General features: G+C 39.0%; 1 protein-coding gene across 3 annotated transcripts; it reads right to left on the reverse strand.

Moving 5' to 3' along the window:
• Positions 1 to 514: 514 nt before the first annotated feature.
• Positions 515 to 15,262, reverse strand: LOC104102845 (cytochrome b-c1 complex subunit 6-like). Of its 3 annotated transcripts, none has more exons than XM_070181565.1 (5): positions 15,102 to 15,262; positions 14,892 to 14,923; positions 6,196 to 6,280; positions 950 to 1,039; positions 515 to 741 (listed from the first exon to the last, which is right to left on the reverse strand). In XM_070181565.1, coding segments are annotated over exons 2-5 (210 nt in total). In that variant the 5' UTR covers positions 14,894 to 14,923; positions 15,102 to 15,262; the 3' UTR covers positions 515 to 708. The 3 variants fall into 3 exon arrangements, with proteins under 3 accessions (XP_070037666.1, XP_070037665.1, XP_070037664.1); XM_070181564.1 differs by having other exon boundaries at positions 15,089 to 15,261; XM_070181563.1 differs by having other exon boundaries at positions 15,023 to 15,259.
• Positions 15,263 to 15,576: the final 314 nt, after the last annotated feature.

Below are 15,576 nucleotides of genomic sequence, written 5' to 3' on the forward strand. Positions count from 1 at the left end.
TGTGAAACTTCACGTAATTGGTTGGTACCATTACTCAATGAACTAGCTTGCTCTGAATAATGTGAAAAATATGAAAAGTTTAGATGTTGACCCATAATAACGAGAGTGCAAAATTAAGTATTCTACCAGTAGTTGGCTGCTTCTTTCATTTTATCCAACTTTAATTATTCATTTAACCAATAATTTTAATCTCAAGATTGGAAGCATACTTTAATGCAATTTTCTCACTATTTTAATTTTTGTGGAAGCGAGCTTTAGTGTAAATAAAGAATGCCATCCACTACTCTGCAAACACAAAACCTCAAAACTATTGAGGGCCTCAGCTTTAGATTTCAGGGGTCTATGACTTGCATGTGATAGTTGAAATATTCACAAGGTACCAAACGAGACAGTTTTTCTATGAAGAAATCAGGAAACAGATGCTCAGAGTATGGTAAGAATAGCGCAAAATCAGGAAAAACATCTGATGCAAGGCATTCTTAATCATTTGAACGAATAGAACAGAAATGACAAATTTGAGGAAACACGTTTTCTTTTATTCAATAAGTTTATAATGATCATGGCTCAAAATTTTCCACGCAGCTAAAATGTTGCAAGAAAAGATTGCAAGTCTGAAGCACATGACGGAACAATATGGTAATGCCTTGTTCGATAGCAAAACAGCAAGATAAATCAAGATAAATGCCAAAGGATCAACTTGCATCCTCGCTACTTGAGCTGGTCAAATAGCTTCACCGCAACCTGTATGCAAAAAAAGTTTTTGAGGAAAAATTTACAAAACAAAGTAACAGAAAGGACAGACGAGAGGAGGAAGCAAGCAAAGGGTAACAGCGGGAGGGTTTGAACCTTTCGCACTCCAATCGACAACCTGCTCCCCCGCTCCCCAAAACCACCGCACCTCAGAAAAGAAAGGAACAAATACTATGAAGTTGAGAAACAAGGAGCTTACACATTTGTCAATACACTGCCAATAATCAAAATACTGTCCAGTGCAATGCTTGTGCCCAGATTCATCACCTTCTATCCTTTTAGCACAAGCCTGTAGGATGCCGATTTTCGAATTAGAACGAACTGAGAAAACCCTAGTTTCTATGACTAATGAAGCTAGCTTGTACAATGATTCAGCCAATTGAGAACAGCTAATCTTTGGAGACTCAACACTCCAAGTTCCATGCTCTAACTACTTTAAATGCAAAATTCCAAGTAAACATTAACTGTTCAAATTTGCCCACCTAGAAACATCATATAAACAGGACAGATTCAAAAAGTTATCATCATATAGCAACAGAACAAACTCTTCAGAATTTAAACGTGTCGCTGCAGATAAAAAAGTATGATCTCATGGATTCAGTATCTCGCTCTTTTTTTTGGGGGTGATCTCTAAATTCCGCGTCTAGCTTCTCAAGCCCAAGGTGATATACCCTGCAGTCCTGCTCGCCTTCCCGCCACCACTACTCCCCTAAGTTGGATGTGGGTATACCGTATACGATACAGGAGTGAATCCATAGATCCGATACTTCATTATTTAAATTTTAAGATTCAGGGATATGGATACGAGTGCCGATATTTGGCTATATCTAAAAATAGAGCTATAGAAATATGCCTAGATTATGAGAAAAAAAGGGCAGCCCGGTGCACTAAGCTCCCGCTATGCACGGGGTCCGGGGAAGGGCCGGACCATAATGTCTCATAAAAAGGGCAGCCTAGATTATGAGACATTATGTAAAAAACTTACATGTAGCTTGTAAAAGCAATAACTTAATCTTTTATTCTTAAGTTATAGGTAGCCATCTAGAGACCTACAGTAGCTTAGCTTTTGTCTTAAGAAATCAAAATGCCAAATCTTATCTCTAATTTCTCCGTAGTTTGTGGTCAAAGTACCCAAAGTTGACTGACCAGATCCGGTATGTATCCCACACCCATACTAGTGTCTATGTCATGTCGACACGGGTACAACTTCACCACAAATGAAGAGTCCGCACAACTTAGACCCCCCACCCCCCTCAACACACAAAAAATTCCAAAACAATGGGGGAAACCGTAAATATGTTTCAAGCCCTTGGGGAGTTTCTCCGTACCTAGGACAGGATTTGTTTCTACTGTTTCCTTGGGTGACTACTTCCTTTCCAAAACTCTCTTTGCCCATTACAAGGTAACAGTCAGCTGAGCAGAAGATGTAGAAATCCAACACTTTTGCTGCCAGTCTTTCAACGAGACTAGGAATAGGGGAACATAGAAGTCATATTAAGATAGCAGTTGGTCTTCATTTGAAAGCTTTAACTATAAGCTTAATCTAGAAAGAGGTTCAAGCACAGGACAATGGCATGAAACAAGGGAGGTAGAAAGGCACCGTAGCCTTTCAAGCAGGCCAGGAACATAGGAACTTGTGAGAAAGCACGGGAGAAAATATATTATTGATATTAGATGATAAATACAATACAAGAGGTCCCTATTTATAGCTATACACTACAAGGAGATGTTACTCCTCTTCCAATGTGGGACAAGACTACACTATACATATCTATAAACTAACACTCCCCCTCAAGCCGGTGCATACACATCATATGTACCGAACTTGTTACACATGTAACTAATACGAGAATCAGTAAGAGACTTAGTGAAAATATCTGCTAGTTGATCATTCGACTTTACAAACTTTGTAACAATATCTCCTGAAAGTATTTTTTCCCTGACAAAGTGACAGTCGATCTCAATGTGTTTAGTCCTCTCATGGAACAGCGGATTTGACGCAATATGAAGAGCAGCTTGGTTATCACACACTAGTTCCATCTTGTTGATTTCTCCGAACTTTAACTCCTTGAGCAACTGCTTGACCCAAACTAACTCACACGTCGCCATAGCCATGGCCCGATATTCGGCTTCGGCGCTAGATCGAGCAACTACATTCTGTTTCTTGCTCTTCCACGAGACCAAATTACCTCCTACTAGAACACAATATCCAGACGTAGAACGTCTATCAAAAGGTGATCCTGCCCAATCAGCATCTGTGTACCCAACAATCTGCTCGTGGCCTCGATCCTCGAATAGTAATCCTTTGCCTGGAGCTGACTTTATATACCGAAGAATGCGAACAACTGCATCCCAGTGACTATCACATGGAGAATCCATAAACTGACTTACAACACTCACCGGAAAAGAAATGTCAGGTCTAGTCACTGTGAGGTAATTCAATTTGCCAACCAACCTCCTATATCTCGTAGGGTCTCTAAGAGGCTCCCCATGTCCAGGCAGAAGCTTAGCATTCGGATCCATAGGAGAGTCAATAGGTCTGCAACCCATCATTCCAGTCTCCTCAAGAATGTCTAAGGCATACTTCCGCTGTGAAATAACAATACCTGAGCTAGACTGAGCGACCTCAATACCTAGAAAATACTTCAATCTGCCCAGATCCTTAGTCTGGAAGTGCTGAAAGAGATGTTCCTTCAGATTAGTAATACCATCCTGATCATTACCAGTAATAACAATATCATCAACATAAACCACTAGATAAATACACAGATTAGGAGCAGAATGCCGATAAAACACAGAGTGATCAGCCTCACTACGAGTCATGCCGAACTCCTGAATAATTGTGCTGAACTTACCAAACCAAGCTCGAGGGGACTGTTTCAAACCATATAGTGACTTGCGCAATCTACACACACAACCATTAAACTCCCCCTGAGCAACAAAACCAGGTGGTTGCTCCATATAAACTTCTTCCTCAAGATCACCGTGGAGAAAAGCATTCTTAATGTCTAACTGATAAAGAGGCCAATGACGTACAGCAGCCATGGACAAAAAGAGACGAATAGATGCTACTTTAGCCACGGGAGAGAAAGTATCACTATAATCAAGCCCAAAAATCTGAGTATATCCTTTTGCAACAAGACGAGCCTTAAGCCGATCAATCTGGCCATCCAGGCCGACTTTGACTGCATAAACCCAACGACAACCAACAAGTAGACTTACCTGCAGGAAGAGGAACAAGCTCCCAAGTGTCACTCGCATGTAAAGCAGACATCTCGTCAATCATAGCATGTCGCCATCCTGGATGAGATAGTGCCTCACCTGTAGACTTAGGGATAGAAACAGTGGACAAAGAAGATATAAAAGCATAATGTGGTGACGACAGACGATGATAACTTAAACCGACATAGTGGGGATTAGGATTAAGTGTGGATCGTACACCTTTGCGGAGTGCAATTGGTTGACTAAGAGGAGACAAGTCCGCAGTAGGTGCAGAATCTGATGCGGGGCGTGAATCACCTTGGGCCTGATGCTGGATGTGGACGACGATGATAAGTCAAGAATGGTGGAGCTGCAGAAGATTGAACTGGATTATGTGGAGGAACTGGAGCTATAGGTGGTGGAGCTACAACCGGAATTGTAGGTGGTGGAACTGGAGCTATAGGTGGTAGAGCTACAACTGGAGCTATAGGTGGTGGAGCTGGAGTGACTGAATCTCCAAAAGATGAAACTGGTAGTACCTCATAAATATCTAAGTGATGACCTGAACCTGTGAAGTATGATTGGGTTTCAAAGAAGGTAACATCAGCGGACATAAGGTACCGCTGGAGGTCAGGAGAGTAGCATCGATACCCCTTTTGTGTTCTCGAGAAACCCAGAAATACGCACTTAAGAGCACGAGGAGCTAACTTATCTGTTCCTGGAGTAAGGTTATGGACAAAACAAGTGCTTCCAAAGATACGGGGTGGAAGAGAGAACAAAGGTAAGTGGGGAAACAAGACAGAGAATGGAACTTGGTTCTGGATAGCTGAAGATGGCATACGATTAATAAGATAGCAAGATGTAAGAACGGCATCCCCCAAAAACGCAACGGAGCATGAGATTGTATGAGTAGGGTACGAGCAGTTTCAATAAGATGTCTATATTTTCTTTCAGCTACCCCATTTTGTTGAGATGTGTACGGACAAGATGTTTGATGAATAATCCCATGAGATTTCATAAACTGCTGAAATGGGGAAGACAAATACTCTCGAGCATTATCACTACGAAATGTGCGAATAGAAACCCCAAATTGATTTTGAATTCCAGCGTGGAAGGTCTCTAAAATAGAAAACAGCTCAGATCGATTTTTTATCAAAAATATCCAAGTGCACCTGGAATAATCATCAATGAAACTAACAAAGTAGCGGAATCCTAAGGTGGAACTGACCCGACTAGGACCCCAAATATCTGAATGGACTAAAGTAAAAGGTGACTCTGCTCTATTATCAAGACGCCGGAAACACTGTAGCTCGCCGGAAAATTCCAAAGTTGTCGGAATTTGTTGTAACCAGGATGGATAGACTCGGAATTCCTTTGTGAGCAAGCTGTCCTGAAGAAATATTTTCAAAAAATGGCCAGAAAAGTCACTGTTCACGCCGGAAAAATATAAAAGTGGCCGGAATTTGATTTGAATTAGATAGGTAGGCTCGGAATTTTGAGGAGAACACACTGTCCTGAAGAAGCTTCGCGAAAAAATGGCCGGAAAGTGGTCGGAACCCTTGCCGAAAAAGTTATTTCCGGCGCGTGGAGGAGCGTGGCGGCTTTTCTGCCGGATAAAATTTCAAGGGGTTGGTAGTCGGAGGGTGATCTACCTGATGGTGGTGTTGGTTTTAGCACAACACCGACAGAAAGTGACTTTCACTTGACAAGCCTTAGGTCACCGGAAAAATTACACGATGACTAAGTTCTTTCTTCCCGGTTAACGCTGGAATGACGCACAGCGATCTTTTCTCACTAATGCTCTGATACCATGTGAGAAAGCACGGGAGAAAATATATTATTGATATTAGATGATAAATACAATACAAGAGGTCCCTATTTATAGCTATACACTACAAGGAGATGTTACTCCTCTTCCAATGTGGGACAAGACTACACTATACATATCTATAAACTAACAGATCTAGAAGACAGATGAATAGCCGTTGGTCTTCATTTGAAAGCCTTACCTGTAAGCTTGGTCTAGAAGATCCAGTCTAGCTATAGATTGAAGAAGAAGGAAGTTCAAGAGGCCCTAAAGGAATAACAAATCAAGTCTTGATTATTGTTAATCACTAGTTCAAATTTACTTAACACAGCCAACACAAAGAAGCTCAAAGGAATAACTAATATCTCCAACAATTAAATAAGTACAAATGAGGCCACTGAAAGACAATTTTTTTTTTCCATTTTAATGGGAATCACCTGATATTCCCTAAGTTGCCTTACACACTTCGGCTTGCAAGTCTCTTCTAGTGTCTTCTTTTGGTCAACGACTTCCTCGTCCGACCTGAACAAACAAAAGTATTAGCAACATACTTCCTAAGGCACAAAAAGAGCTGCTAGAGCCTAGAGCTCATAAAAGAAAAAAAATTACATCAGGTATATCAAAAACACATCGAATGAGTGATGCATAGTTTTAAAAAAAAAACTCCCAGACATACAGATACAACTTCAGAATTGGCAATGAGGAATTGTGAACTAACTAAAATTCACACTTCAGCTCGTTAGACAAGTCCATAATAATTCAACAAACAAACTGAAATATGGAATAGCTCCAAAGTCCTACCAAAAGAAAAAATTATAACCAACTTTTTGCAGATCAACAAACATAAATTAAGATCTATTCACCAAGCATAATAAATAGGGAAAATACATAAATCCCCTGCCCCCAAAAGCTAAGTTGCTCCGACACGGCAGTTTAGGTGTCGCACCCGTGTCAACACGACACTAGTATGGGTGTGGGTATGGGATCCATATCGGATATGGTCAAACAATTTTGGGTACTTTGACCATGACAGACGAAAAAATTCAAGACCAGATACAAAAACCAAAACTAGGGAAGAAAATATAATACCTTATCTAGGAAATCAATCTTTTACTTATCTACAATTTGAGAATAAAAAAGAAATCCACTTTGCAAGTTATGTGTAGTATTCCTCAAAATTTCTCATAATATAGAGATTTTTTTTTTTTTGAGTTAATTTTTAGCCGGATCCCCAACCCGTATCCGTTCTAGGATCCGTATCCCCAAATCTTAGAATTTACATTTCAAAAGATCCGACCTCTAGATCCGCACCTGTGTGGGACACCCGCACCCGTGTCCGAGCAACTTAGCCAACATTAGTCATAGTTTTCAGTTATGACCTTAAACTATGCGGGGATCTCCTAGTAACCCATGAACACATTTAAAGTGGTACTAATACATCCTTACTCGACCAATTCCAATTTTAAAAAATGTTGTGTTTGTCACGCGCCAAACCAAGCTTGCCACATACATTTCTCTTTTAAACAAATAAAAAAACAAACCAAGCTTGCCACATACATTTCTCTTTTAAACAAAAAAAAAAATTGAAAAGTTAAATTGTTATATTAGCTCCCCCACCCCGTCCTCTTCTCTGCCATGGCCCGACGTCGGACGTGGCACGACTCAGGACATGGCAAGGCGTGGCCATGGCACGACGCAGGGTGTGGCAGGGCGTGGCCAGGGTACGACGTCGGGCGTGGCAGTGCGTGACCGTGGCACGATGCAGTGCGTTGCTGTGGCACAGCGCAGTGCAAGGCCATGGCATGACGCAGGACATGGCAGGGCGTGGCCATGGCACGACATCGCACCATGTCTAGTGTTAGCCAATGCTTAGCAACATGTCAAGCGCAATGATGCTGGTGGTTGGTGGTTGTGGGTGGCGGTGGTGGAAAGTTGTGGTGGTTCGAGTGGTAGTGACCGGTGACGGTTGGTTGATGCTTGGTGGTTGGCGGCGGTGGTTTGATATCAGAATCACTTATGGTGGTTGTCACAATGGAGGTGCGTCATGGTTATTGGCGGTTGGTCATCAAGTGACATCCTCGTCGTAATTTAACTGACATGTTTCCCAAATTTTGGATGTGGCGGTGGTGACGGGGGATGGTGGCGATGGTCGTGCCCGCGGCGGCAGTTTTGACCTTTGTGGCAGCGGTGGATATGGGCGCCTACACAGTGCCATGCACCATTGCAACTATGCTTGTCAACTTATACCAATAAAATGCAAAATGGTAATTAAAATGAGATGGTGCTTTCATCAAGGTTTGAACCCTTGACATTAAGGTAAAAACAATACCCAAAATATTAGAGCTTAACCAATGAGCCAAATTACAACTTATTATAATTCACACACTATTTAATATAGATATTGATCAAGAATGATATTTGCTTCGTTTTTCGAAATTGAAATTCACACATTGAAACTGTTACAACATGGAACTCATTTTTTTCATTTATTTTTTTCTATGAGAATGTACTCAAATGTTGCACTAATTTGGAGGAAAATGCAAATTGAATGGGTAAAAGGCTGTTTTTCTCAAAACTGGCTGGGCCAAACCGCCTTACGGCAGTTTGTCCGGCTAGATCTCGAAAAAATACCCGAAATCAAAAAAAAATCGAGTCAATCCGACAACCGAGCGCAAAGTTATGGCCGTTTAAAGTTTTAACTATTCGCAACTTGTTTTCTCCGCTTGTGCTCTCTAGTTTTGTATAAAAACGGCTGCTACTTACATGGAAATGCGTAGTTACTATTTACATATTTACTGTACACATCACAAATAGTTGTGTTGGAAATGCGAAATCTATATTATTCATCCTTCAAGTTTGCTACCTAATAACGTACATGTTCTTATTTCCATTTCTTAAATTTAATCACTTCTACATACCACCGAGTTCTTTGATATTTCTCCATAAAGTTTACCACTTCATGATACGAACATGTGTTTACATGTTCGTATTTGTATTTGCTTCTATGCCTACCATCACATACTATCATATTCAGTAAGCTTTCAACTGAGAAGTGTCAACCTTATCTATGATAACTAAAATCTCTATTTTTTAGAACCATCACCTTTAGGTTACTTTTTCTTTTTTTGACGCTCGAGCACATAGGAGTGAGCCTTAATTCAAGCTAAAGACTATCACTCATAGACCTTATTGAACTATTATCTCGGGCGATAAACTTTCCTCTTATTATTATCATGCTCACCTGCTACTAGAAGCTATTTACTCCCAAACTTGAAATCCCATTTAACCATCTTTAATTTCTATCAAGCCTTGATTTTTGTTTTGTCATTACGCTTGTGTTGTTTACTGTTCTGGCAATAGCATGGAATGGTTATGCAATTGCGAGCTTCCTTTGTACCTTCTCATATCCAATGAGCCGCTACGCATTAGTTGAATCTCCCCAACTTGAAATCCCATTTAAAACACATGTTGATATCAACTAATTTGCTGGGGCACTGGGGAAAGAGAAGTTTGCTAACTTGTGGACTGGAGAAACTATACAAATACCCCACTTTGGTTAAAATGATATTACTTAATTAATGAAATAAATAAAAATAATTACAAAATGAACCTAGCCTTTAAAACTTTTTTTCCACGTGGTATTTATTTGAAGAATTACAGGAGCAGAGCAAGTGTACATCCTTAATTGCATATCAAAATACAATAACTGCTTACCTAAAAAATTACTAATACGATAGGCCAGGTGGGGCCGAGTAAGGAGGTATTAATACCACTTCAAACGAGTTCAGAGGAGTACTAGGAAACCCCCACCCCAAAAAAAATAGTTTAAACTCGTAACCGTGAAAAGAGGACTATTTTGGAGGTATTTATGTATTATATATATCTACCCTAATAAATACTATGAACAACTTTCCTATTAGTCCACAAGGTGCGCAAACTTAGGTAGACCGCCGATACATTAGTCATATAACATCTTGCTAATGGTGTGGTTTCTAAATACTTTTGTGAAGGCTTAATAACAAAAGCATTAGCTTATCATGTTCTTTCCTAGCTACGATGAATGAGCCATCCGACTATTCCACCAAGTACATGTTACCTTCTACCAGAACAAGTACCGGGTAATTCTATCTACAAAGGCTTGTGCACATGAAAAATCACCTAGTATTTTTTGTCTCTACCGGGTAACTTTGGCTACCAAGACTGCAGATGAAAAATCACCTAGTGTTTTTTGTTCCCGCTGGGTTACAGATTTGAACTCGAAAATCTCATGATTTTCAATCACTTCACTAACCACTAGATCACACTCTTGGGTGTCATGAAATTTACACTTTATACCAATAAGTTAAAAAGGGATTTTTTTTTAACTCCCTCATGGAGTTCGAGAGTCCCAAAATATTTACTCTCTCCATACAATTTTATAGAAAACTACAACTATTATGAGAATCAACTAGTTTTTCTTTGACTATGATATTTACCTGCATATTTCAAATACTTACTATGAGAATCAACTAGTTTTTCTTTGACTATGATATTTACCTGCATATTTCAAATACTTATCGAATGGTTTGAACCTCAGAACCTCACAAGTCAACCCCACAATTCTTTACAAAGCAGACAAACAAATTCACATAATACTTAAAAACAGGAGCTAATTTCCTAACTATTTCTTTCTAGCATCTTATATTCACATAATACTTTAAAACAGGAGCTAATTTCCTAATTATTTCTTTCTAGCATCTTATTGCTTATCCTTCTAATTGCTAATGCATCCACCACTATTTAGGAAGTGCCTATTGAATGTTAAATATATGGGATATGGGCAACCCATAACTCAACAACAATAATAGTACGCAAGAGATATGATCAACATTCTCCATGTGCCATCACACAAATAACACCAATTAACTATAATACGGCTTTCCCTTCATAGGTAGTCAGCTACAAATATGACATAGCACGTGAAGTGGAGAAGGCAATTCTTCTGGGCGCCTTTGACTTCAATTGTGACTTACAAAATGTTTTGATCCACTCCACTAACTAGGTGAGTGATATAATTTCATCTAAAAGCATTTTGAAGATGATACTCTCTATAGTGATTTATCGACCTCTCCAAACAGCTTGTAGTACAATCTTTGAATTAATCTTTTCACCTTATCACACTCCCGGTCCGATAGGAACCTTCTTAAAAGGCTGAGACATCTTAATTGCTAATGCATCCACCACTATTGAGGAAGTGCCTATTGAATGTTAAATATATGGGATATGGGCAACCCATAACTCAATGTGCGATCACACAAATAACACCAATTAACTATAATACGGTTTTTCCTTCATAGATACAACAACCCAGTATAATCCCACTAGTGGGGTCTGGGGAGGGTAGTTTGTACGCAGACCTTACCCCTACCCTAGGGTAGAGAGGCTGTTTCCGATAGACCCCCAGTTCCCTCCCTCCAAGAACTCCCCACCTTGCTCTTGGGGTGACTCGAACTCACAACCTCTTGGTTGGAAGTGGAGGGCGTTCACCACTAGAGCAACCCACTCTTGTCTAAATATGACATATGACATAGCACAAATAAGACATAGCACACGAAGTAAAGAAGGCAATTCTTCTGGGCGCCTTTGACTTTCATTGTGACTTACAAAATGTTTTGATCCACTCCACTAACTAGGTGAGTGTGATATAACTTCACCTAAAAGCATTTTGAAGATGATACTCGCTATAGTGATTTATCAACCTCTCCATATAGCTTGTAGTACAATCTTTGCATTAATCTTCTTACCTCATCACACTCCCAATCCGATAGGAACCTTCTTAAAAGGCCGAGATATTTTATCTCTATCTATTTTAAGAACTTAACCACAATTAACTCTTTTGCACTTGTAGTTGAAAAGAGATAAGTGAAGTCTCTTACTCAAGTGGTAATCCCATATCACTTTGAAGGATCTCACAAGAGAGAGCGTAGGGTCTAACCCCAAAGTTTAATAATTGATGCTCCTGAAGGCAAAGTAATGTTTGATTTTCTACATAGTAAACCACATATAATAAGGTGCAAGTGGAACGACAAGGGTAGTTGTTTCTCTTGGTAAAGTCCTATCACTTCTTACTAAAAAGAGGGGATACTGAGTTCCTATATCTATCAGTTTAGATGCCTAAAGTACCGAAATAAGATATGTTTCTTCGCGTAGTAGGTACCGGGAGGGAGGGTGAGCGATAAACCCAGTGGGATTTTTCTCTCCTAAAAGAGGGATTAGGCAAGGAGATCCCATCTCTTTTTCTCTTCATTCTGGCTATGGAGGGGCTCGGTAAAATGATGGAAAAGGCCAAGTAATTGCAATGGTTAAAAGGTTTTGAAGTGGGGAACAACTCAAGAACATCAATCTCTGTATCACACCTCTTATTTGTTGATGACACCCTTATTTTCTGTGGTGCAAAAAAAAACTAAAGTGCAATATCTCAATCTTACCCTGATGCTTTTTGAATCTATTTCAGGACTTCAACATACACATCTCCAAGAGTATCATTTATCCTGACTTGGAGGAGCTTGGTGACATTATGTGTTGCACCACAGGATCCTTTCCTATTTAGGTCTTCCCTTAGGTGCTAGACACAGGGCAACTGATATCTAGAATGTGATCATTGAAAAGTTTGAGAAAAGATTGGCATCATGGCAACAACAGTACTTTTTTGGGGGGGCAGATTAACACTCATCAGCAGTGTTTCGGATGGTCATCTACTTATTTTATGTCCCTATTGCCAATCCCGGTCAAAGTGCAAAAACAGCTTGTCAAACTCAGAAGATCTTTCCTATGGGAGGATAATAGTAAAGAACATAAGTTCCACTTAGACAAATGGTCCAAATTTACAATGCCCAAAACACTTGGGGCCTTGGGTTAAAGAACTGGCATTTCACAACAAAATCATGCTTATGAAGTGGCACTGGAGATATAACCAGGAGGAAGTTGGCTTTAGAAAAGAGATCATCCAAGCACAGTATGGGATTTCTAGTCACGGGTGCACTAATGTGATTAGAGCACCATATGAAACTGGACGGTGGAAGTGTATCGTGAAATTTTGGGAGGATTTCGCAAGAAATACATCACTGCTCCTAAGAAATAGGGTACACATCCAATTCTGGAAGGACAAAAGGTTGGGGCACACTACACTAAAGGAGGCCTATCAAAGAGTATTCCTAATTGCAACCAATCCATACTCTAGTATTGCTCAAAACAGGGAGACAACGCATGGAATCCAAACCTAAGAAAGGATCTTAATGGTTGGGAGATAGAAGATCTGGATTCACTTCCAAGACTCTGCGTAATAGCATAGTCACCAACAAGAGAAGAGATAGACTTAAATGGAGTAACAGCAGAGAAGGCACTTACTCAGTCAAAGCAGGCTACTGCCACTTGAGCTCCAATAAAGAAAATGATTGATCAATGGTTATAGTGCTTCATGTGCAAACGGTTAGGAGAAGATAAAAGAAAATTACTTGCTAGAGCAATGTCAAATCGGTAGCCAATTATTATAGACAGGACTAAACGTGTTTGAAATACAACGGCAAATGCCAGAGACAATTGAGGATGTGATGCGTAATTGGACATTTAGAAGAAGAATATGGAGGTGCAGAGCATGGAATGTGGCTCCTTCCGACCTTATTTGGACTCTTAGAAGGGACAAAAATAGTAAATACTTTAAGGGATTAAAATATGAGTTTAGTTAACTGAGGGCTTGTTTTCCCTTTGTGGTTAACTTTTGGTGCGCCCACTAGATCCCTATTAGTATGGATGATTGTGCGTCAATCATAAAGGAACATTTTTTGTATAAGTTCTCCACTTTTGGCCTTTTACTCAATATCAATAAATTTTACTATAGAAAAAAAAAAAAAAATCTACAATCAAACTGGGGTATTTTTTTACTAGTCAAATATATTTTTTTATTAAGTTTTTTTGATCGGGTACTAATTTTATGAAGTGTACTGGTCAAAACTTGTCTCTTCACCTAAGTAATGTTTTGTAGCCGTAGTATAGTAATAAACTAACTGTGATGAGAAACACCGAATCGAAATTCTCTGAACATTACTTAACATACAAGCACACTAAAGGCTACAAATAGATAAGATATTCATATTAGTGTCAACATTTATAGCTTACTTGGCCAAAGTTTTAGCTTGGCCAAAAGTACTTTTTTGGAAGGTTAAGGTGTTTGACCAAGCTTTTAGAAAGAAAGAAGTGATTTTAGGTAGAAGCAGAAGCAGTTTTTGAGAAGCAGAAAAAAGTAGCTTCTCTGCAAAAGCACTTTTGAAAAAAAATACACTTAGAAGCACTTTTTAAAAGCTTGGCCAAAACACTTATTGTCGCTCAAAAATGTTTTTCAAATTAAGTAGCCAAACACAAACTGATTCTTACCAAAAATATTTTTTTGAAAAGCACTTTTGAAAAAAAAACTTTTCAAAATAAGCTGATTTTAGAAGCTCGGCTAAACATACTATTAATAAGGTACTTTCATAGTGTACATGATATGAAACACAACATAAAACACAAAACATAAATTCAATGCAGTGTATATAATATTAATAAAGCAGTAAACGCTAAAGCAATTGCCAAGGTCTACATTCAAGTTTTAGCTCAAATTCACCCCTTATTCCACTTCTAGCTATAAATTCATAGGGCTGAGGTTGTAAAATCTTTTGTCTATCCATTACACTCAACTAAGTCACTTCTAGTTTTTTTCCTTTCGTAAATAAGAGGTGGCATTCAGATCAATTTGTGCACCGCTCGGGTATTCAACCGGGTACTTGCACCGTCTCACTGGATAACTTATGCCCACATCTTAGGCAGATGTAAAAGAGATCACCTAAATTTTTTGTGTTGCCAGGATTCGGACCCTAGTCTTTTTAGCCTAATATCTTTTCTTTTACGCTCACATAACTTTTAAGCATATAATCCATTTCGAACATACAACCTAAACTCAAAATGAATAATTCAAACAATTAAAATAAGGGCACAAATTGAATGCGCGATTATTTGATATTCTAAAAGCTCGCAATAGATATAGCACATCAAAAGTGAAGCTGAAAAAATTAAACAATACATAGCGATGGTTTATTATCGATGGTTCAACATTACTCACATGGCGAAAGAATATCGATGCCGTAGATTCACCTGCACACGCAAATTTTTCAATTAATCAAACAAAGTCATCCAGTTAACGATTCGAAAATGATACACTAAACTTATAAACAAAAAAGAATATCGTGATACCTAGATACGCAGATCGAAAAAAGAAATAGATCTAAAGAATGACGAAATGACCGGAGAAAGCGTAACCTCTTTCTCTTACGGGGATTTGAGAGTCGCAGAGTGGAATGGAGCTGCAAAGGGCAATTACTATGCAAGAGGAGAATCTCGAAGGTTCCTTGGGCTTTGTGATGGCTGTTGGTCAATTAGCTTGCGCCGAGTGCGTAGGGTACGCCGGGTTTAATGTAATTACTGGAATACCCCGCTCCGTGTTGTCGTTATTTGAGGAGAATTCCCAAAGGAGATATTTCTAGATGGGACCTTTCTCTTCGCTTTCCCAATTATACCCACCATATATTTTTAGTGGCCGTTTGGAAAAAAGAATTGTAAAAAAAAAAAATTAAAAAGTGAAATTTTTTTACAATTGAAATTGGTATTTAAAAATTAGAATTGTGTTTGTACATAAATATAATTTTGAGTTGTTTTTAAATTTTTGTGAGTGATCTGAATAAAAATTTTGAATAACAGCTTTTTGGAGTTTTTCAAATTTTCGAAAAATTCCAAAATTTATTTTCAAG

Source organism: Nicotiana tomentosiformis, chromosome 7, assembly GCF_000390325.3.
Source record: "Nicotiana tomentosiformis chromosome 7, ASM39032v3, whole genome shotgun sequence".
Lineage (NCBI taxonomy): Eukaryota > Viridiplantae > Streptophyta > Magnoliopsida > Solanales > Solanaceae > Nicotiana > Nicotiana tomentosiformis.

Bases quoted from the DNA above. Each gene is read 5' to 3' on its own strand.
- LOC104102845 (XM_070181565.1), bottom strand. The intron at 1,040-6,195 runs GTGATTCCCATT...GGCATCCTACAG, and splicing joins GGCAACTTAGGGAATATCAG to GCTTGTGCTAAAAGGATAGA. The intron at 742-949 runs GTAAGCTCCTTG...TTTTGCATACAG, and splicing joins GGCAGTGTATTGACAAATGT to GTTGCGGTGAAGCTATTTGA.